Source organism: Abramis brama (assembly GCF_963993115.1).
Source record: "Abramis brama genome assembly, chromosome: 17".
NCBI lineage: Eukaryota > Metazoa > Chordata > Actinopteri > Cypriniformes > Leuciscidae > Abramis > Abramis brama.
This window is the reverse complement of record NC_139979.1, coordinates 34,863,856-34,888,629: the sequence shown is the minus strand read 5'-3', so window position 1 is coordinate 34,888,629 and position 24,774 is coordinate 34,863,856. Positions and strand designations below refer to the sequence as shown.

At 42.8% G+C, this 24,774-nt stretch overlaps 1 protein-coding gene across 15 annotated transcripts in view; it reads right to left on the bottom strand.

Annotated features, from left to right (window-relative positions):
* The window catches only part of LOC311067212 (NACHT, LRR and PYD domains-containing protein 3-like), a 57,781-nt gene extending 39,481 nt beyond the window's left edge, over positions 1–18,300 (bottom strand). Inside the window, exons 1-9 of one of the 15 annotated variants that reach the window (XM_084088917.1) lie at positions 18,150–18,300; positions 17,970–18,031; positions 12,917–13,007; positions 12,526–12,639; positions 11,240–11,353; positions 8,883–8,996; positions 5,658–5,783; positions 5,277–5,372; positions 768–2,489 (exon numbers count right to left, since the gene is read on the bottom strand). In XM_084088917.1, coding sequence (XP_083945043.1) covers positions 768–2,489; positions 5,277–5,372; positions 5,658–5,783; positions 8,883–8,996; positions 11,240–11,353; positions 12,526–12,639; positions 12,917–13,007; position 17,970 — 2,378 coding nt within the window. In that variant the 5' untranslated portion in view covers positions 17,971–18,031; positions 18,150–18,300. Of the gene's footprint in view, positions 1–767; positions 2,490–5,276; positions 5,373–5,657; positions 5,784–8,882; positions 8,997–9,361; positions 11,207–11,239; positions 12,416–12,525; positions 12,640–12,916; positions 13,012–17,808 lie in introns of those variants that run through there. The other 14 variants (XM_084088911.1, XM_084088923.1, XM_084088919.1 and 11 more) reach the window with 14 other exon arrangements.
* Positions 18,301–24,774: the final 6,474 nt, after the last annotated feature.

The window sequence follows — 24,774 nt, the reverse complement described above, 5'->3', positions numbered from 1 at the left end:
TAATAACAACAGTAATGTAATATGCCCTGTGTGCCCGTCCGCTACGCCACTGTGAAGAGCTAAACGCCACCAGGAACGGCATCAAGGCCATTAACTGTTTCATCAAGTTTACTTTGGCGTCCGCGTGACGTGATTCTCATCATCAGGAGGATCCGCTTGCAGCCCAATTTTAGTGATGGCGCAGACGGTGCGCACACAACGCTCAAATGAGTTTACTTTGAAAGGCTTATATTAACTGGCTTTTTTATTAATGCAATACAGTAAATGACGTCTGTGTCTTACATTATTGTCAGTTTAGTGTTCAGTGATTAATTTACACAGAAACAAAAGATAACATGTATGCCTTCATCTCCGAATACATTATCTGTGTCTTACACTTCATAATGAACTCAGATAAACTCAGTGCCGACTCGTTTTCCATCAGTTCTTTTACATTAATTAGAATGTGTGCAAAGGATTGTGGGAGATTGAAGAACACGAAGGATATACTTGATGCATCCTTCAAAATGAGCTGAATTAAAGACACAAAATGAAGTCTGTCTTCAAAACATCCTTCAAACTGAGACGGCCTTCAGAGGCGCTTGATGACGTGGCAGTCGAGATATGCAGTCTTACTAGGACACAGCCACGGTTTGAGAAACACCCGCAAATTATGTACAATATCCCAGAAATCAATCTGTGTCCCGTGATTTAAACACCTCTGATCTCTGAGTTTCTCTTCGTTCATAATGTTTTAGACTGTAATGATTGCACTCAGTGTTACTTACCGATCATTTCTGTCTCCAATTAATCTGTTCAGGTTAAACTCCTGCAGTGTCTCCTCTGAGGACAACAACACAAACACTAAAGCTGACCACTGAGACGAGGAGAGTTTCACATCACGTAATCCTCCACGGCTCGTATGAGGTTCAGCTTTGTTCACTAGAGAAAGATCACCCAGTTCATTCAGACAGTGAAACAGATTGATGTATTTATCTGGAGAGGGATTCTCACTGATCTTTTCTTTAATATAGTCAACTGTTCTCTCATTGTTGTGAGAGCTGTTTGCTGTCTGTGTCTTTAGTTCTTGTAAGAGACTCTGATTAGACTCCACTGACAGACCCAGAAGGAAACGAAGGAAAAGGTCCAGATGCCCATTTTTACTGTGTAAAGCCTCATCCACAGCTCTCTGATGGAGATCAGATAGCGAAACTTTGTCTCCATTAGTTGGTTTGGTAATGTGGTCAAACACATTGATGTTATTGTTGATAAAGGAGAGATGCACATATAGAGCTGCTAGATGTTCCTGAACGCTCAGATGAACAAAGCAGAAGACTTTCCCCTGACACAAGCCCAACTCCTCTCTGAAGATCTGAGTGCACAATCCTGAGTAAACTGATGCTTCTGCCTCATCAATGCCACACTCGCTCAGGTCTTCCTCATAGAAGATCAGGTTGCCTTTCACAAGCTGCCGATAAGCCAGTTTCCCCAGTTTGACAATCATGTCTTCATCTTTCTTCTCATAGTCCTTCTCATGTTTGATGTTGGTCTGAATGAGCAGGAAGTGTGTGTACATCTGAGTGAGAGTCTTGGGAATCTCTCCTCTCTCTGCTTCACTCAACATCTTCTCTAGAACAGTGGCTGAGATCCAGCAGAACACTGGGATGTGGCACATAATAAAGAGGCTCCTTGAGGACTTCAGGTGTGAGATGATCCTGTCGGCCAGACTCTGATCACTGATTCTCTTCCTGAAGTATTCCTGCTTCTGTGTGTCACTGAAGCCTCGTACCTCTGTCACTCGATGGACACACTCAGAGGGGACGAGATCCGCTGCGGCTGGTCTGGAGGTGATCCAGATGAGAGCAGAGGGAAGCAGATTCCCCACAATGAGGTTCGTCAGCAGCTTGTCCACTGAGGCTGATTCAGTCACATCACACAACCTCACATCGCTCTGAAAATCCAGAGACAGACGACACTCATCTAGACCATCAAAGATGAACAACACTTTATACTCATCACTGGATATTTCCATTTCTTTTGTTTTAGGGAAAAAGAGATGAAGAAGATCTGAAAGACTGAGTGTTTTCTTCTTCATCAAGTTGAGCTCTCTGAAAGCAAGTGGAAATATGAGCTGGACGTCCTGATTCTCTTTCCCTTCAGCCCAGTCCAGGATGAGCTTCTGCACAGAGACTGTTTTCCCAATGCCAGCGACTCCCTTTGTCAGCACAGTTCTGATGGGTTTGTCTTGTCCAGGTAAAGGTGTAAAGATGTCACTGCATTTGATCGGTGTGTCCTCTGTTTCTGCTCTCCTGGACTGTGTCTCAATCTGTCTCACCTCATGCTCATTATTGATCTCTCCACTTCCACTCTCTGTGATGTAGAGCTCTGTGTAGATCTCATTCAGGAGTGTTGGGTTTCCCCGCTTTGATATTCCCTCATACAAACACTCAAACTTCTGTCTCAGATTTGATCTCAATGTGTTGAGGACTTCAGCAGGATTAGAGTCATTGCTGTAAGATTAAAATACCACATTATTACACAAGTCAGAGAAGTAAATAGCCATAAATTACAAAACTATTTATGGCACACAGAACATCATTAGGTTTCTGAAACGTGTTAATCATTTATCATGTGTTTGAGTGATTTGTGATGTGAATTTCAGCACCTAAAATCAGGGCTCACAAAATTTCTAAATCGCTGGTAGCCCTTCGGGCAGGCACTCTTCAGATTTTGGTAGCCCGAAAAGAATTTTACTAGCCCAAATAAAATGACCATTTTTAATGTAGAAAATTGGTTTGGAGTCAAAACATGAATCAAAAACTTTTTCAACACAAATATCAACAATTGGATATAAAATAGTCAAATTAGATTCATCAATACAAATATACATCTGGTTCTAACTGAACTGAAATTTGTGTGACCAGTATGGAACATGAATCAGTCTGTGTCTGTGGCTCAGCCCCCAATGAGGGTAACACTTTAGTTTAGGGTCTAATGCTCACTATTAACTAGTTTAATAGTGAGCATAGTATAGAAACTAGTTTCCCGAATGTGAGGTAGGTTAGTTTTGATTTAATAATAGAAAAGTTTGATTTCTCTGATCTACATACGTGTATGTGCATTTTAAGATGTTTTGAAGGCCAAAAAATTGTATAACAATAGCTTTAAAACCATGTCACGTAGCTGATTATTTTTCTCTCCTCATCAGCATCACACTCTCTGGGCCCTATCTTGCACCCAGCGCAATTGACTTTGTACACCGACGCATGTATCATTCCTATTTTGCACCCGCGCAAAGCGCGCTTTTCCCTCCACAAAAGCACGTCGCTAAACTAGGGAATGAACTTGCGCTCCCTGGGCGGTTCAGCGCAAAAAAGGAGGCGTGTTCCGGCGCAAACGTTCCTTCATGCTATTTTGCAGGTTTAGAAAACAATTGCGCCACTAACCAGGAAAAAATAGTTTAAAGTCAGTGGCGGGTTGCGCATGTTATTCATATGCTATTTTAAGGGCGCATGCTTGGCCATAATCAATGTAGCGTGTGCACAACGCGCATACACTTTGATTCTTTCATCTACACAGAAGCAGCAGTTTTCATTTTTGCAAATCATATAGTATTACGATAGATAGATAGATAGATAGACAATTTATTATAAAAGCATACATCTAGCTTACACATTTACCCAAATTATCATACGCCTTTTTAACCGAAGTTAATTTGGGTGGGTTTCTCCATCCCCAACGTCCCTGACGAGAGCGTTGCTCTCCTTGGCTGTGAACCGCTCCTGGCGCGCGTCTGGCAAATACACCGTTATAATAGGAATCCGCTTTAGAACAAAGCGCGCCTGCTCTTAAAGGGAATGTGAGATGTCGCTCTGATTGGTTTATTTCACGATACGCCCAAACCACACCTATGAATAATGAAGCTACTTCAGACCAACCCATTTTAGATTTGCGCCTGGCGCAAGAGTCATTTATCCCGCTGGGAAAATAGCAACAGCGCCAAGACCCGCCCACAAAGTTACTTGCGCTTTGCGCTTTGACACTTGCGTTTCAGATCGTTAAAATAGGGCCCTTTGTCTCTTTGTTTATCACTTGCTCTGTCTCTTCCCCTCCTAAAGCTGAGCTTTGACTGATATAGGCTTTTCACGTTTGTCTGTCAGTGAAGAAAGTAAACACAGGGTCAACTGACTGGTTGATTTATGAATCATTTTCTCAGACGAGTTCATTTACTGAAAGCTACTAGGAAAACCAGGTAGCCTAACTAAGTTTATTAAATTCATTCACAATATGTACAAATTCATTATTGATATTATTCCTAATACAGGGCCGTAGACAGGGCTTTATAATCAAATAGGTGCTAAATTTAAGGTTGTTAGGGGGTTCAAATTTTTTATTTCTCTGATTATGTGCTTTTCAAGACGTTTGAAGGCCAAAAAAAGGATAAGAAATAGCTTTAAAACCCATGTCAGCGGGCAGTAGATTATGTGTCAATACCTGCTCTCACTTCTTATCCATCACTCTTTCTTTTTCTCTCAGTCTCCTCATCTTGCCCTGTCTCTTCCCCTCCTATAGCTGAACTTTTTTAATTTACTGAAGGCTACAAATTGTATTATATTTATTCTCAACATGTACACATTCATTATTAATCTTGTGCCTAACATGATGAAAACGGCTTTAATGTTTCTTGTCCCCTCACAATGACAGTAAACTAATTATTACATTACATGAGTCACGTTATATAGGCCTATTTTCAGTTCAAAATGGCAGAAGTAGACAAAAGAATATTCGTTTGTCTGATTATTTTTGTCATTCGTTTTACATTTATGACCTAAAAAAAAAAACTGTCAAATGTGAAATGTTTAGTTTAGCTACTTAAATCTTATCTCGCACTTGACTGTAAACTGAAGCGTCAGTCGCTCTGCTCAAATTCGCGCTCAGCAGCTTCTGTGAACATAAATCCCGCCTACTTTGATTTGATTGGTCATCTCAAATATTCTGACATTAACGAGCAGTGACAGACCAATGAGGCTCAGATGAACACACTCACACACACACACACACACACACGTCCTCTGTTTCTGACGTGCGCTCTGGTCGGCACCGCTGCGGATTGAAGATGAAGAACGCGCTGAATCTGATTATAACAAGACTGAAGCGAACACCATTTCAGATAGCCTGTCGGGCAGGCCGGTTATGCATTTTGGTAGCCTGACTGGAAAACACTATAGCCCCGGGACGTCAGGTTAGCGATTTTGCGAGCCCTGAAAATTAAACAACAAAAAAGTCCTGCATTTTACCTGAAACCAGGATACATGCTTTCATTAAAGTCTTGTGGTTGAATCACAGACTTGTACACAGTTTTGTTTTTAAATGGTCTGGATAGAAGATTTGACCTTAAATCAGAATGAAGAGGGTAAAGAATCAGACACACTGATATTGATGTAATTGTGTCATTAACTGAGTAACAGAGCAACAGCTTTTACAGTGTGTGAATGTATTAACAATACAATACATAGAGCTTTACACAAGAGCACAATGATGATCATTAATAGACTGAAACTTACAGGATTTGAACATATAATTATTCGGTTCCAATCTAGATCATTAAACTGCTGTATATTAATAACAATTTTATAAGAATCAAATACTATAAGAATAACTATATAGAAGTGATATACCTGAGATCAGGCCGTTTGTCTCCACTCTTAAAGTTTTCTGGCGGATTCATAGAGTTGTCACTCTTCATAGACACACAGCTGGACTCTGGTTTTGATCTCTTCTGCTGGACTGAACTGGATTCAAAACTAAGTAAAATAAAAAGCATACAGACTTATAAATGTTGTGCACTTTTACTTGAATCTTCTGTCTTAGGAAAGACCAGGGAGTGTTGTAACAATTGTAGTGGCAAACAATTTTACATCACTGAATAAGAGACAAACAGGTATCAATTGTTTTCAACAATTATTTATTCCCTTGCAAGGAAAGGTCAGCAGTCATACAGTCATTACAAAGTGCCTGCATGACAACGAGTGGGGGGGTATCCTTCATTCTTTATAGTTGTTCCTCCCCCAAGGTTGTTTTCCCTATGCTACATCAAGACACATCCCAGCCACAACTAACATATTGTTTAGATTTGTCTATCTTATTTAATCATATTACACCCTTGAATGGAGACTCTCTGTCTCGGTCATACATTCAGTCACATTAACTTTTGTCCAGTCATATACAAGGACATACACATGCGTATATTCATAAGGGTATGCATCAACACTACATTCATCTGATTATCATCATATTTATAAGATTCTATGAATATAAGAAAATGCAAACATATAGAACATATTACATTTCTTCCACACACTTTTGCTTTAACGTCTGTAACTCAGTGGTGTTTTACACTGCGTTTCAAACTTTGATTACAATTATTTTGAGAAATTAACTCACTGTTTTGCAAAATGTTAAGCATGATTAAAAAAATGTATTAAAGCGACCGATAATATTAGCAATTATGAATTCAAAACAAACAAATTGAAAACAACTATAGAATTATAGAATGATTAAAGTCAGGTGAACATCAACTACGATCACATGACTCTTCTCAAAGGCACAATGGAGGACGAATGCTCAACCGACTAAAGAGACCAATGTTTAGCTGAGCTTGAAAGATAAACCACCTTACTGAACTTTAGTAACGGCACTCTTGCTGTGAAACATCACTGTTTTGACCAGACACTGTGAAGCTTTCAACAAATCTGAACCAGCGGTTAGAAAAATCCACTAAATGTTACACCTACTCCACTATATAAAGGTGGAAAAAAATCTCAGCTTACACTTACTTGATGTCATTGCTAGTATTAAGGCCCGTTCACACCAAGAACAATAGCTATAAAGATAACTACAATGATAACTATATTCGCGTCCACACCAACTAACGATAACGATAACTATATTCGCATCCACACCAACGAACGCTAACGCTCTTTTCACTCTAAGCACTCGCTGCAGTTTCAAAGTAGTGAAAATGGATGACCAGCTTCTGCTTTACGTCACACAAACTGAAAAAGAAAAACAGGCGCTTTTGGGTGCACTATATCCTTAAAAGACGAGAGGAGTCCGTCATCTTTTGAAGACAAATTTTATTCATACTTTGGAATGAATCAATATCAGTTTGCTGCATTTACACGTCTTTTACCAGCAGATGTCCTCAGCATGCTACGCTCCGAGCGCATCTAAACAGTGAATCTAGCTAGTCCAGAGCAGACTAATCTAACAGTGAATTTAGCTGACGAAGTCAATAGTGGAATAAAAACAACGACTAGTCAACACCTTATATCAATCATTAGAAAATGGACGAAGCTAAACATGACTGTCAATCTCCCTCGGACTGGGGCTCCATGCAAGATCTCACCTCGTGGGGTCTCAATGATCCTAAGAAAGGTGAGAAATCAGCCCAGAACTACACGGGAGGAGCTGGTCAATGACCTGAAAAGAGCTGGGACCACCGTTTCCAAGGTTACTGTTGGTAATACACTAAGACGTCATGGTTCGAAATCATGCATGGCACGGAAGGTTCCCCTGCTTAAACCAGCACATGTCAAGGCCCGTCTTAAGTTTGCCAATGACGAATGATCCAGAGGAGTCATGGGAGAAAGTCATGTGGTCAGATGAGACTTTTTGGTCATAATTCCACTAACCTTGTTTGGAGGAATAAGAATGATGAGTACCATCCCTACTGTGAAGCATGGGGGTGGTAGCATCATGCTTTGGGGGTGTTTTTCTGCACATGGGACAGGGCGACTGCACTGTATTAAGGAGAGGATGACCGGGGCCATGTATTGCGAGATTTTGGGGAACAACCTCCTTCCCTCAGTTAGAACATTGAAGATGGGTCGAGGCTGGGTCTTCCAACATGACAATGACCCAAAGCACACAGCCAGGATAACCAAGGAGTGGCTCTGTAAGAAGCATATCAAGGTTCTGGCGTGGCCTAGCCAGTCTCCAGACCTAAACCCAATAGAGAATCTTTGGAGGGAGCTCAAACTCCGTGTTTCTCAGCGACAGCCCAGAAACCTGACTGATCTAGAGAAGATCTGTGTGGAGGAGTGGGCCAAAATCCCTCCTGCAGTGTGTGCAAACCTGGTGAAAAACTACAGGAAACGTTTGACCTCTGTAATTGCAAACAAAGGCTATTGTACCAAATTTCTACCATTGTACCATTTTCTCAGGTGTTCAAATACTTATTTGCAGCTGTATCATACAAATAAATAGTTAAAAAATCATACATTGTGATTTCTGGATTTTTTTTTTTAGATTATGTCTCTCACAGTGGACATGCACCTACGATCACAATTTCAGACCCCTCCATGTTTTCTAAGTGGGAAAACTTGCAAAATAGCAGGGTGTTCAAATACTTATTTTCCTCACTGTATATATATATATATATAACGCCTTTTCACTGAAACTTCAAAGGAAGCAATACAATGTTGTCGAAACTAGATACCTGAGGTAATTTTGTTACACTATTTGCTGCTAGCCTGCATAATGATCTCATTGTTAATACTTCTCGCCATCTATTCCAAGGGTACGACCGATTGCTTTCCATATATCCATTTATTAACGTATCCTCGGAAAGGGGCTTGACTTGTCAAACAGTGGTGGATTTTTCTGTACCTCTGCGATTAACTTCTCCACAATGTCGTCTGTCATTTTAAATGCGCAAGCCCTTTAAATTAGACTGGATTCTGATTGGCAAGAGCACAATCATAATCATTAATAGACTGAAACTTATAGGATTTGAACTTAGAATTATTCGGTTCCAATCTAGATCATTAAACTGCTGTATATTAATAACAATTTCATAAAAATCAAATACTATAAGAATAACTTTTATAGAAGTGATATACCTGAGATCAGGCCGTTTGTCTCCACTCTTAAACATTTTTGGCGGATTCATAGAGCAGTTACTCTTCATAGACACACAGCTGGACTCTGGGTTTGAGCTCTTCTGCTGGACTGAACTGGAACAGAGAACAGATTCAGTTTAATCCTTCAGATTACTGTGTTCATTCTTTTTGAGAGGAACCATATTAACATAAACATTCATCTTTCAACTAAAAGCACTTTATAATCTTTTTATCTAACATTTATGTTAGTTTCAAAATAAAAACAGGCAAAAAAAATTTTTTTTTTTGTGTAAACTTTCTCTAGGTTCTGTGATGTAACAGTATGGGCCCTATTTTAACGGTCTGAAACGCAAGTATCAAGCGCGAAACGCAAGTAATTGTGTGTGCGGATCTAAAATGTGTTGGTCTGAATTAGCTTCATTACTCATAGGTGTGGTTTGGGCGTAACGTGAAATAAACCAATCAGAGCATCATCTCACATTCCCTTTAAAAGCAGACGCGCTTGTTCCATGGTGGATTGCTATTATGACGGCGGATTCACCAGGAGCGGTTCACAGCCGAGGAGACCGACGTTCTCGTCAGGGCCGTAAAACACAGAGAAGTGACATTGGGGATGGAAAAACACACAAAAATTAGCTACGGTTAAACAGGCGTATAATAATTTGGGTAAATGTGTAAGCTAGATTTATGCCTATTTTTTTACATCTTCATGGACACAACAATGATTTCCCTCGTGTGTTAATATTTTGGAATAAAAACAACGACTAGTCAACACCTTATATCAATCATTAGAAAATGGACGAAGCTAAACATGACTGTCAATCTCCCTCGGACTGGGGCTCCATGCAAGATCTCACCTCGTGGGGTCTCAATGATCCTAAGAAAGGTGAGAAATCAGCCCAGAACTACACGGGAGGAACTGGTCAATGACCTGAAAAGAGCTGGGACCACCGTTTCCAAGGTTACTGTTGGTAATACACTAAGACGTCATGGTTCGAAATCATGCATGGCACGGAAGGTTCCCCTGCTTAAACCAGCACATGTCAAGGCCCGTCTTAAGTTTGCCAATGACGAATGATCCAGAGGAGTCATGGGAGAAAGTCATGTGGTCAGATGAGACTTTTTGGTCATAATTCCACTAACCTTGTTTGGAGGAATAAGAATGATGAGTACCATCCCAAGAACACCATCCCTACTGTGAAGCATGGGGGTGGTAGCATCATGCTTTGGGGGTGTTTTTCTGCACATGGGACAGGGCGACTGCACTGTATTAAGGAGAGGATGACCGGGGCCATGTATTGCGAGATTTTGGGGAACAACCTCCTTCCCTCAGTTAGAGCATTGAAGATGGGTCGAGGCTGGGTCTTCCAACATGACAATGACCCAAAGCACACAGCCAGGATAACCAAGGAGTGGCTCTGTAAGAAGCATATCAAGGTTCTGGCGTGGCCTAGCCAGTCTCCAGACCTAAACCCAATAGAGAATCTTTGGAGGGAGCTCAAACTCCGTGTTTCTCAGCGACAGCCCAGAAACCTGACTGATCTAGAGAAGATCAGTGTGGAGGAGTAGGCCAAAATCCCTCCTGCAGTGTGTGCAAACCTGGTGAAAAACTACAGGAAACGTTTGACCTCTGTAATTGCAAACAAAGGCTATTGTACCAAATATTAACACTGATTTTCTCAGGTGTTCAAATACTTATTTGCAGCTGTATCATACAAATAAATAGTTAAAAAATCATACATTGTGATTTCTGGATTTTTTTTTTTAGATTATGTCTCTCACAGTGGACATGCACCTACGATCACAATTTCAGACCCCTCCATGTTTTCTAAGTGGGAAAACTTGCAAAATAGCAGGGTGTTCAAATACTTATTTTCCTCACTGTATATATATATATAACGCCTTTTCACTGAAACTTCAAAGGAAGCAATACAATGTTGTTGAAACTAGATACCTGAGGTAATTTTGTTACACTATTTGCTGCTAGCCTGCATAATGATCTCATTGTTAATACTTCTCGCCATCTATTCCAAGGGTACGACCGATTGCTTTCCATATATCCATTTATTAACGTATCCTCAGAAAGGGGCTTGACTTGTCAAACAGTGGTGGATTTTTCTGTACCTCTGCGATTAACTTCTCCACAATGTCGTCTGTCATTTTAAATGCGCAAGCCCTTTAAATTAGACTGGATTCTGATTGGCAAGAGCACAATCATAATCATTAATAGACTGAAACTTATAGGATTTGAACTTAGAATTATTCGGTTCCAATCTAGATCATTAAACTGCTGTATATTAATAACAATTTCATAAAAATCAAATACTATAAGAATAACTTTTATAGAAGTGATATACCTGAGATCAGGGCGTTTGTCTCCACTCTTAAACATTTTTGGCGGATTCATAGAGCAGTTACTCTTCATAGACACACAGCTGGACTCTGGGTTTGAGCTCTTCTGCTGGACTGAACTGGAACAGAGAACAGATTCAGTTTAATCCTTCAGATTACTGTGTTCATTCTTTTTGAGAGGAACCATATTAACATAAACATTCATCTTTCAACTAAAAGCACTTTATAATCTTTTTATCTAACATTTATGTTAGTTTCAAAATAAAAACAGGCAAAAAAAATATTTTTTTTTTTGTGTAAACTTTCTCTAGGTTCTGTGATGTAACAGTATGGGCCCTATTTTAACGGTCTGAAACGCAAGTATCAAGCGCGAAACGCAAGTAATTGTGTGTGTGGATCTAAAATGTGTTGGTCTGAATTAGCTTCATTACTCATAGGTGTGGTTTGGGCGTAACGTGAAATAAACCAATCAGAGCATCATCTCACATTCCCTTTAAGAGCAGACGCGCTTGTTCCATGGTGGATTGCTATTATGACGGCGGATTCACCAGGAGCGGTTCACAGCCGAGGAGACCGACGTTCTCGTCAGGGCCGTAAAACACAGAGAAGTGACATTGGGGATGGAAAAACACACAAAAATTAGCTACGGTTAAACAGGCGTATAATAATTTGGGTAAATGTGTAAGCTAGATTTATGCCTATTTTTTTACATCTTCATGGACACAACAATGATTTCCCTCGTGTGTTAATATTTTTCCTTGTAATAATGTATGGTTTGCAAAAATGAGAACTGTTGCGTCTGTGTGTAGATGAGAGAATCGTTGTGCACACACTACATACATTGATTATGGCCAAGCATGCGCCCTTAAAATAGCATCTGAATAACATGCGCAACGTGCCACTGACTTTAGACTAGGTTTTTCCTGGTCTATGAATTTCCGGAATTGTTTTCTAAACCTGCAAAATAGCACCAGGGAATGTTTGTGCCGGAACACGCCCCCTCTTTGCGCTGAACCGCCCCGGGAGCGCAAGTTCATTCCCTAATTTACCGACGTGCGTCTGTGGAGGGAAAAGTCCGCTGTGCGTCGGTGCAAAATAGGAATGACACATGCGGCGGTGTACAAAGTCAATTGCACTGGGTGCAAGATAGGGCCCTTAATGTTGCATTATTCTCAAGAAGTCTGAAAATAAAACATGAAGGAAAATATTTAGCAATGACTGACTGAGAAAAATGATGATTCTAATTCAAAAGTGTCATACTATAAACACATCTTTTATAGAAGTGATATACCTGAGATCAGGCCGTTTGTCTCCACTCTTAAACTTTATTGGCGGATCCATAGAGTTGTTACTCTTCATAGACACACAGCTGGACTCTGGGTTTGAGCTCTTCTGCTGGACTGAACTGGACAAGGGGAACAGATTCAGTTTAATCCTTCAGATTACTGTGATTACATTTATCCTGCATCAAAAAGTACTTTGAGGAAACAATTATCTTTTTAATTAATATTTCATGTTAGTTTCAAGACAAAAATAGGCAAAAAAATATTTTTTCTGTAAACTTTCTTTGATGTGTGTGTGTGTGTGTGTGTGTGTGTGTGTGTGTAGGGGGCAATGTAACATTTTTGTAACCTGTCACGCAGAAACAAATTTTTCTGTGATGTAATGTTTGTTGAAAGTACCTGCATCTTAGAGAAAAATCTCCATCTCTGGATCCTTGTGAATCAGCCATGATGAAGCTGCAGGAGAATCTGATGAGTTTGATCTCCTCCACTGACTGTGAATGAAGAAACATTCAGACAATAAATTAAAGTATTAAATTAAACAACATTCATAATTTAGCTCAGGGATGGGCAACTTCGGTCCTGGAGGGCCACTGTCCTACAGAGTTTAGCTTCAACCCTAATCAAACACACCTGAACAAGCTAATCAAGGTCCTCAGGATTACTAGAAAATTACAGGCAGGTGATTTTTTCAGGGTTGGAGCTAAACTCTGCAGGACAGTGGCCCTCCAGGACCGAAGTTGCCCATCCCAGCCAGTGTTGCCAGATTGGGCGGGTCCCCTCCCAATTGGGCGGTTTTGAATTTGATTGTGTGGGTAAAAAAGGGTTTGGGTGGGTGGACAAAATTTGGGCTGGTTTGGGGTCAGTTCGGCGGTTTTCAAACATCTACATTTTAAAGTCTAATTGGTTAAAAAAATAAACTAAAGTGTGCATGTAGTCCATAAAATCAGTCATCATGTCATCTGTAAACACACGCCCATGCAGAGTCAGCTGGTGTTGGTGTTGACGTCACTGACGAGCACGCACTTTTAGCCAATCAGCGATCAGCAGGCAGATGCGATTTAGCGCGATAAGTTGTAGCTGTATATTCAAAGTGATCACTAATGCCAAAGTGACATAACCTACTATACAGTAAGTTGTATCTACAGTAAAGAGTGAGATAGTGAGCAACTCTATAAACGTACACGTGGTGGGAGATATATCGATGGTGAATATAACTCTGAGAGGAGAGCACAGTTGAATGACTTGAATTGAAAACAAATATGGGACGACTCCATGGTCATGTGCACACTAGCCTAACCTGACATCTACAACTTTTACACCGTCCAGACTGCACTCTACTCGACCCTGACAGCTGGTGAAAAAGGTTTGAATCAACGATGAATCAGTTTTGACTGCTAAATTCTGCGTTATGTTCTGCAATGTGTACTTCCGAGGGTTAAAGTCATCAGTTAATTTCTTGATTGACGTTTTGACAGTGTTCACCTGGACATTTTAGTCATATTGGCTAATTCTCCTTAATTATTGCCCTGTTTTGATCTGTTTTCCTGGAAAATTTATTTATTTTTTGTTGTATTTTATCATCGTTATTTTGTTTTAAGGAGATACAAATTGTGCTTATCAACCTTGAATGACATGGTAATGAAATTATATCAAATTATTTTGGCAGTAAAATTTTGGACGTTTTTTTCTTGTAGTGGGCGGGTTTTGGTGAGCTTTTGGGCTGGAAATCACCGTCCCAATCTGGCAACACTGATCCCAGCTGAACATACCTGCGTTCAGCCCCGACAAAACGTTGCACAACGTTTTTTAAACAGAAACGGTGATGCGTTGAACACACTGTTCTGATGACGCAAGAGTTGCAACTATGGCAGCTGAGAAGGCCATTCTTTGTGTTCTTTGTGAAGAATTTTCGGAGCCTGATGAAGTCTGTATAAATATGTGTTTAATACTCCAAAATATGCCCGATGTTACAGTAACTGCACTTGCCGCCCAGAACAAAAGAGAACATCCCAATCGAGTGAAGGCATTGGTGAAACTGAAATGGAAGCACACATCTTACCTAATTCAGACTAAAACACATCTATTTAGCCTCACATAGCCTACTGACTTTATTTGTAGTTCATACTGTTTTAATACCCTGTATTTTCTTTCTCATTTTTAGGAAAAGCACTTAATTACCATTGTTTATTTCTATACCAATACACTTGCAATGAAGCTAAAAATATAAACAACTACATCATTATGTTGATATCCTATATTTTTTACAATAAAACTTTCGACAAACATGTCTTCTAATATCCTCAGTTGTTGCGTATACCGAGCTGCATCCAACACATTTGTAAATTTAATACTTTCCTTGAACCCATTGTGCAAGTTCACTTTAATACCACCTGCTTTATATACATGTTGCTGCTGATTGGACTGCAGTTCTGACACACCCACCAAACAAGAGAAAACGTATCTCAAACCCCGTTGCACACCGGTGCGCGCCGTTTCCAGGAAACATGACGTTCAACCCGGAAACCGTAGCAAAACGTTGCGCACCGTTTTGAACTTGAACATGCCCCAGGAGTGTGGGAAAAAAGGATCATGTGACTGCGTTAACTCAAGCTCATTGGGCCTTTTCACACACAAACAAGTCGACCGTTGGATTTAGAATTTTATGAATAATAACCATAGACTGTAAAAAAATATGGACGTAGTGTCCGTGACGTCACCCGTAGGTTTTTGAAGAGCATTTTTGAAGCCTAAAGTGGGCGGAGCCGGCCGTCGCCATCTTGGCCTCGCGTCACTCCCGGATAACAGAAAATGGGCAAAGAGGCAAAGTGACTGGAGCTGAGGAGCCTGGCTATCTGAAATCATGCCCACCTAGCTTGACGTGATCGAGTTAGCTCAGGCTGGGGAGGTAATGCTATAAGTTTATGCTACTGACAGTACCAAGTCTGCGCCTGCACAGGGCCTCGCGCTAAAGTGACAGTTGATGATGTAAAGCCAATTAAAAGTTCATATTTTTGCCCTTCAAAATATTATAATAGTTAAAAGACATGGCTACAAGTGAGACTGTGTATCGTGATTCTGTACTATTCTGCTAGTTGAAAATGTATTATGCAGTAACTTAATATTACTCTGAGTGTGTGTGACAGTGATTTATGTGCAGATGTCAGTCACTCTTTTTTATAGTCTATGGTCCGTCAGCGCGGCATCGCTCGTCAAGTTCGTAGAGAGCTTATTCAGTCCATTTTAAATTCTGATTTTGGCCGCCTCTCAAATGGGTTAAACCATAGATATATTGCCAATGAAGTTCAAGTAAATGCGCTAGAAAATCCGCGCTCATTCAAGGATGTGCATTTATTGCATGGACGGAGCGCCGATACCAGCAGGATTTCACCTGACGGTACATAGCCTAAGCATATTATAATCTGTTCCATGAGAGCAGAACGAACGAGCCTTTATTGACGTTTTTAAATCTGAAAACTCCAAAAAGCAACGAAATTGTCAGACATCCATTAGTGCATTTTCACAGAGGAAAACAACTGAAATACAGCGCTGGTTGTTCTCTCAAACGATACTCGACGACAACGACGGAATCATAAGCCGTGGGCGAAGTAATGGGTGTATTAAATTGTATGAAATAATCCCGAAAAAAAGCACAAACACTGCAGAGAAGGCAAGTTCAGCAGCAACATTTGCTGAGGTGAAGTGACGGCTAGTAACAGCAGACAAACGGCTAGCATTGACATCAGCAGCAATCCACCTGTCACTCAAGTGGCCACACCCTTAATTATGCAGAACTTTAAATATTAATCAACTAAACGGATGAGTTATAAAAAAATTCACCCCCCTCACAGTTGTTATGAAGGGCAAAATTAGCTGTATAGACCAAAGCCACATAGAGATCCAGGCTGTAAACATGTTTTTTTCTGCTGTAAAGTTGGTAATTTTAACATGGGGGAGATGCAGATTTGACTCACTTCTGCAGCCAGCCTCAAGCCAGTCAACGAATTGCAGTTTAACTCACTTCCGTGTTGGTTTCAAGAGAGAGACGGGGAGGTTGCCGCTTGACTGAACATGTCAAGTGAATGTCTGACTGAACATGTTCGGGTGAAAAAGAAAACAAACCCCGACCCACATAGACACACACTGATCGATAAATAAATCAAAAACAACAAACGTGTTTGTTGACGTTTGTCTGCGAGGTGTGAATTGGCCTATACATGTTTACACATAAAATGTTAAACTTCTGGAGAATCACAAACATCACCAAACACAAAAGAAACACTGAAGTGAAATATTTCATATCAAACAATCACGTAAAATGTCCTCCAGAGATTCATATTAAGGCGAGACACGGCAGGCAAAAACATCGTTTTTTTTTTACTGGTCAATTTTGAGATTTTTGGATATTTGTCTTCAATAACATGTCTTCTTTAAGACTTGTGGTGAAAAAAAGTCCGAAATACACATTAAGGTCTTTATTTTACTACACTTTGTCTGTTCGCGTCAGTAGATTTCTCATAAATTCAACAAAAGTTGGCGTTCTTAATCCTCCCGCTGCTCCGCGATCTCTGTCTGCTCTCTTTCATCACACGCACGTCTGGATAGCTCTCTCTCTCCTGTACAATGCTGTCAGATCCAAATATGGTCATTTCCTTTTTATCAGCAACCAATCGTGAAAGTAAAAGGGCTGAATGCGCAATCTCATTGGCTGGTGATAAATCTTTAAAGCCCGTTTTCTCAAAATGACCTTTCTCTCATACTCCAAGTACGAAATCTCCACTTCAGTAGCACCTATATACACCAAACTTTCCAGTCTTGTACCTAGTTATATTATGAAGACATTTACAGAGGGATTTGTAAATATATTATTCCTAGCCTGATTTATATAACATTTTATTCCAAAAAACATGGCGAAAATCTTTTTTTTTAAGGCTATTGACAGTATATTCTGATTTACAGGATAACAAAAGTAGATATCCATAAATCCCTCTGTAATTTGTTTTCCATCTAATATGTGAACACAATGAAAAAATAATTTTTAACCTGGCTTTATCCAATACTCAGATTTCGTTTTTTTAAATATATGCAAAATAGCGCATATTTAATTAGATATTGCCTAATTTGCATATTTAAACATTAAATTATAGAAAACTTGTAATACATTTTTTTCTCATCTTAATGTAGGTAATCAACTGGGAAAGTTTCATGGTGATATCTGCTAGTTAACAATTTTACCCTATTCACCTGTAGTGTCTCGCCTTAATATGTGAAAGTCACACATGAACACTCACCTTGATCAAACTTTTACAAGATACAGGATCTCAAATCCTCCAGCTTTAACATCATAAAACTACACGTAAATTCCTTCTTAAACGTTGATAAACACTTGCTCTGTTTTTTACGTATCGTATTTCGCATTTTTCCTGCTTAAAATGGCGACAGGAGAACTTACTTTCACTTTAGGTATACAGCAGTGGCGATTTGTTTAAGACTGCAAGGGATGCTCGGCTTCCCCTATAATGTCAAAAAAATTAACGGTCAAATATGTACTATTGTATTAACATTTTATTGACTAAAATGCGTTAGAAAACGTTCGTCTCAAAGACGAGTTCGTTCAGAATCAGTTACATACAGCAGGTCTGCTGACTCGATTTCCTTCTCATACATTCCCGTAGGTCACAGCCAGTGCATTTCCCTGTTGAAGCCCAGCTTCCATTGACTTCTATGGGGCTGCTTCAAACTGTTTTTTTCAGCGCTTCGAAACTAGACGGTGATTGGATAAATGCTGCGATTATGTCCCGCCCATGGAAGCTCAGCTTCTCTGGGGGTGAACGGGGAGTGGGCTGGCCTGGACTCCGGGCTTCCGCGTGATGATTGGAGGGTCTGTCGAAAGGCTGTGTCTCCTTTTGATCTACAGCGATTTCATACAATAAAAAGTCGCTGATGTTGAAGCTGTTCGAGCTCAGTCCCATCGCGGATTTTTCAAAGACAAACTGCTGCAACCTATTTCTTGGTATTTGCTTGTCGAAATTGCTAGCCAATTTTCAATAATGGTGTGTTTAATGAGCTCCAGTAATCCGCAGTGATGGGCAACGGCAAACTCAGTTTATTCATCAGATTGTGTAAGCATTGTGTAAGTAACTTTAACTTTAAGCTAACTATATTCTTCTCCCAGTTCACCGGCCACTTACTTTCATGTATTTCGGGAGAAGTGGATGAATTCACGTGCTGTAAATCCAACAGATCCGATTCTCTGAACAGTGGCACAAACTAACGCGATCGTTTTAAAGGTGTTTAAACAACATAACACTTCCACTTGCATATATTTGACAATCGGAATATCAAATATTTCATGCCATAGCTAACTTTATTAATTTATTTATTTATAACTTTATAAATTTGTGAATATTTTGAATAAAAAAATGAAATAAAAGCAGATTTGTCACGTGACAAGCAATGACGCGTCACCATGGAAACTCACAGGGGTCAGCCAGAATATTTTAAATTTACGTTTAAAAGGGTTTAATATGAATACACAGCCTGTGTTTTTTTTTATAATACATTTCACACAATTATACATTTATACCTTTATTATATTATTACTTATTGTATTTTTTATATTATTATTATTAGTAATAATTCAAAAATAATTTTAAAAATATCTTATTATTAGTAGGCTAGCATTATTATTATACTTTATTATATTATTATTTATACTTTTATTATATTATTACATTCATTTTTCACAGAGCATTTTCTTGAAAAGGAACGTAGAATTTACGTATACATAAATGAATAATTTTTATGATGTAGGCCGAAAATGAGCTTCCCCTCTTTGAAAGACCAGCAGCCGCCACTGGTATACAGGTATACAGGTATATAGGTATATGTGTGACGAGAGAGTGTGAGAGAGAGAGAGAGAGAGAGAGAGAGAGAGAGAAAGAGAGAGAGACACGCACGTTCACGAGAGCACCACGACGCATGCGTGTGAGAGCAGACATTGTTGAATGTAAAAGTGGTAAATTATGTGTTTTTTCGCAAACAAAGCACTTTTCAGTTTTTTTTTGTGTTACTTTATTTTTGTAATATTATTTGGTTTATTTTATTTTTCTCTCTCTTCTATTTAGTTTGTTAATTTATACTTTCTTTAACTAGTTTTTGTTTGTTCATCAGTTTTTCTTCATTATTTCTGTTTTGTTTATTCTTTTCTTGTCTTTCATTCGTTCGTTCTTTTTATTTGTTCATTCTTGCCTTCATTTGTTCAGTTTTGGCTTTCATTTATCTTTCTGCAGAACGCAGTTTTCCTGATAATAAATCATAAAGAGGACTTTGTTTGATCACATCTGAAATAAGTTCTCTTACGAGAGGTTCTCTCGTATTGCGTAAGTTGCTTACGCATCGGGAAAGTCTTCTTTCTTCGAGATCTGAAGCCAAAAATTATCCTTAATTTTGTATTCATTGTCAACGCAGTGCGGCAGCCGGCAGACCATGGCAGGCTGTATGAGCGTGCTCATTGGCTGCTCAGCGGCAACTGCTTAAGCCTACCAGTGAGCCCTGAGTGACGTCACATCCAATGAGGGCGCTTTGCGCCCTCCACACCCCTCTAACCGTCAAGATGGGTGTGGCCAGTGTGTATATAGGCAGGGCTCACAGGCTGAAATTCTGATTTTCTTGTCTTCAGCGAAGCTCTTCGCATCGCTGGATCTTGAGAGCCGCCGCCGTTGAAACCAGCGACCAGCAAGCCTAGGACAGCGCCTGAAGAAGCCGGCCGCCTTCGCCGCCTTCAGCCATCCGTGCCTGCTACGCTATCCGGCGACATATCCTTTTATTACTACTGTGTGTGCTCGCCCTGCGACACACACTATCTCTCGTGTTCTAAAAGAGCACGAGGCGTTTTTGTCAAAAAAACTTTTTTTCCTGCGGCTCGTGCCGCGCCCCGCTCAGCAACGGAGACCGCCACCTCTTCTGCGCTCTCTGCCTGGGCTGCGAGCACGCCGCCACCGCACTCTCTACGGGCGGCTGCCCCGAGTGCTAAGAACTTTCAATGTCGACCCTGCGGGCTCGACTTGAAGTTTTCGACCAAGCTGTCGCTCCGCCTGTCCCTGCCGGGCCGCGCAATAGGAAGCGCCGCTCGCAGAGACCACCGGAGACTGATATGACTGAGGAGCTCGCCGGAACCTCTCCCTCGAGCTTCTCTCTCGCTCTCTCCGCCCCCCCTCCCGGCCGCTCAACCGCCGGCTATCGCCCGCGCCGCCGCCGCGTCAGGGGATGAGGCGAATGAGATAGACACCCTCCCTCTGTTCGAGCCGCGCTACTGCGCCGCTCACAAGGGATGGCAGAAGTGGACGGTCTCGGAGCGAGCTTCCTCTCCCTCTGTTCGAGCCGCGCAAACTGCGCCGCTCACAAGGGATGGCAGATACGGACGGTCCCAGCTCTCGCGGCAGATACAATTTTTTTACTGTTCGCTTCTCCGAGCTCGCGGCCAGTTTTTCTTACATACAGAAAGCGAACCCGCCTCTCGCACCACATGGTGCTCGATTACTTATGAGCGTCTATACACGAGGGAAGAAAAGACGGTTAAGTCCCGCTGCGGCTGGACCACCGTCAAAGCTTCACGCTCTGTCAGTCCCCGTTGCCACGGCTACTGCAGATGTTTACCTCGCAGCCAACGAACCGGTATATCTACCCGCTCGCCTGCGCGCAACCACCGTTCTCACGGCGACCCAGAGAAATCTCAAATGAGCATAATGTCCGGTTGCACGACTCACGCCGTATGTGTTTCAAATGCAGTGAATGTGCCCACGTTTCCGTGTTCACCCCTGCACACAAGCACTATAAATCCCGTGTCTCTCACAGAGCCCACTCTTCATAAAGTAGGCAGAAGCCGCTCGAGTGTTAAAAGTAGGTCACGTGTCCACCTCACCGTGCCCACACCTACTCACTGCCCGCTCTGTCACACGGCCCCTCACGACCGGTTTTTCTTACACGTTACATGTTTCTTACATGATACATGTTTTAAATATAAATCCTGTGCCCGCCCTCGAGCGCTCACACATACTAACGAACATTTCGCCCCCGACGCCGCCCTCGCGCGTCGCGCCTCACACTATATGTTCCCCGTCCAAAGCCACCGGGACACTGTGTGTAAAACGGCCAGCTATCGCTGTGTGCGATCCGCCGTATCTAAGCACCGAGAGCGCGCGTGCTGCGCCCGCCCCTCCGTTTCGAGCTCTCGAGCCCGCGATGCGCGGCGATCAGAGCCCGGAGGCCATTCTGCCCCTGGCTGCACACGCAAGAGCGTGGGAAGCTCTTCCAGGTGCATCAGAATGGGTGCTAAGCACAGTAAAACTAGGCTATACTCTGCAGTTCGCTCGCCGCCCCCCGCGCTTTCGGGCGCGTACCGAGACGAGAATGAATGGGGAAGTAGCACATCTACTTCGAGCAGAAATAGCCACACTTCTGTGCAAAGGGGCTATAGAACCGGTTCCCCCTTCTATGAGCGAGTTGGGCTTTTACAGCCGATATTTCCTCGTTCCCAAGAAGGACGGAGCTCTCAGACCGATTTTGGATCTGAGATATTTGAACAAAGCTCTTATGAGAAGACCGTTCAAAATGCTCACAACCAGGCAGATCCTCGCGCAAATTCGCCCGAGGGACTGGTTTATCTCTCTCGATCTAAAGGACGCATACTTTCAGATCCAGATAATACCCCGTCACAGGCCATTCTTGAGATTCGCCTTCGACGGTCAGGTATATCAATACAACGTCCTGCCGTTCGGCCCGTCTTTGGCACCCCGTACATTCACGAAGTGCATGGACACGGCTCTCGCTCCCCTGAGAGGTCAGGGGATGCGAATTTTGAACTATCCGGACGATTGGCTGATTCTAGCACAGTCAGAGGCCGAACTCATCGCCCACAGAACAGTGCTTCTCAGCCACCTGGAAAGCCTGGGGCTCACGGTCAACTGGACCAAGAGCTCATTAGTGCCCAGTCAATCAACCTCTTTCCTGGGTTTGGATCTGGACACTGTGGCAATGACGGCCCGCCTATCGCCACGGCGCGCACGCTGCGTTCAACGCCTGGCTGCGTCCTTCCAACCGGGCAGCACCGCACCTCTCAAGACATTTCAGAGGATGCTGGGTTGTATGGCTTCAGCTGCAGCAGTGCTTCAACTGGGTCTATTGCGTATGCGCCCGCTGCAACGCTGGTTGAACGCCCGAGTGCCTCACAGAGCCTGGGCTTCCGGCGGCATTCGAATCAGAGTGACTCAGAGCTGCGTTTCAGCACTGAAGCCCTGGTTAGCGGCCGACTGGTACCAGCGGGGAGTGACAATGGGAGCCGTCTCACACCGCAAAGTTATCTCGACGGACGCTTCCACCTCAGGTTGGGGCGCTCTTTTCGAGGGCAAACCGGTCTTTGACCTGTGGTCAGACCAAGAGAAACGCCTCCACATAAATTGTTTGGAGATGATAGCGGTCGAGAACGCGCTCAAGCGCTTTCTCCCATTCATACGGGATCACCATGTGCTAGTCCGCTCGGACAACATGTCCGTGGTGTCCTATGTGAACCGACAGGGCGGTGTCAGGTCCAGGAACCTGTGCAACCTGACAGAACACCTTCTTGTGTGGGCTCACCGCTCGTTGCGCTCGCTGAGAGCCGCGCACGTGCCAGGCCATTTGAATGTTGGCCCAGACAGACTGTCCAGAGACATTATTCCCCTGGGAGAATGGTCCCTGCACCCTCAGACAGTCCAGTTCCTCTGGCGCCTATTCGGCGAGCGGAGGTCGACCTCTTTGCGTCGAAAGACAATGCTCACTGCCCGATATTTTTCTCAAAGCGAGGACGCGCTGTCCCAAACCTGGCCCAGCCTCCCGCTGTACGCTTTCCCTCCGATCTCCCTGTTACCACAGGTCATAGCGAGGATCAGGGAAACGCACCACCCAGTGCTTCTCATAGCCCCGCGTTGGGAGAACCAAGTCTGGTACCCAGAGCTAGCGAGGCTGTCGCACTCACCCCCATGGCCGATCCCGGTGAGAGAGGATCTCCTCTCTCAAGCCGGTGGATCGATCTGGCATCCCCATCCGGAGCCATGGTCTCTGCATGCATGGATAATCAACGGATACACGTTGACCTGCCAGAAGGGGTTGTGAACACGATCACACAGTCTAGAGCTCCCTCCACGAGACGGCTCTATGCATCTAAATGGTCAGTGTTCTCTAAATGGTGCGCTACTAAGAGCTTCGATCCACGTACATGTGGGGTCCCGCGAGTGCTCTCCTTCCTACAGGAGCTGTTGGATAAGGGCAGGTCCCCTTCCACGCTCAAAGTGTATGTGGCGGCTATTGCAGCGTTCGCTGAGACGACGCGCAGCCGGGCAATAGGAAGGAACGAGCTTATTATCCGTTTCCTCAGAGGAGCTAGACGGATGAATCCCCCGCGGCCCCCCCTCGGTTCCTATCTGGGATCTGTCCTTGGTCCTGGAGGCCCTGAAGGCTTTTCCCTTTGAACCACTTGAATCCGTGGATCCAAAGTACCTTTCGCTCAAAACCGTTTTTCTGATAGCTCTGTCTTCAGTAAAACGCATGGGGGATCTGCACGCGCTATCTGTTAGCCCTGCATGTCTTGAGTTCGGACCAAATGACTCAAAAGTCATTCTCAGACCGAGACACGGTTACATCCCCAAAGCGATTGGAACCCCCTTTAGGGCACAAATCATCTCCCTTTCGGCTCTGCCAGCAACCGATAACGGGGACAGTGATAACCTCCTATGCCCTGTTAGGGCGCTGAGAGTTTACATCACGCGCTCCGCCGCTTTCAGGCGTTCCGAGCAGCTCTTCGTTTCTTTTGGCGGACGCACCAAGGGTCTCGCCGCCTCGAAACAGAGCCTGTCCAGGTGGATAGTGGACGCGATTGCAGCAGCTTACGCCTCCAAACACCTGCAGTGCCCTTTGGGTATCAGAGCCCACTCCACTAGAGGCATGGCCTCTTCGTGGGCCTGGTCCAGCGGAATTTCTATTCACGATATTTGTATGGCAGCGGGCTGGGCCTCCCCATCGACATTCGTGAGATTTTATAACCTGGAAGTTCCTGCCTTGCAGGCTAAACTATTATCAGTATAAGTGGCATGTATGCTCTGCCCAGTTGATTATGCGCAGACTACGTTCACATACTGGTGATATTTCTGGTATGGCACCAAGGGAAGGAGTATTTTGTGCTCAGACCGGCTGTGCCGCTCTGTTCCTTTATTCCCCGTTAC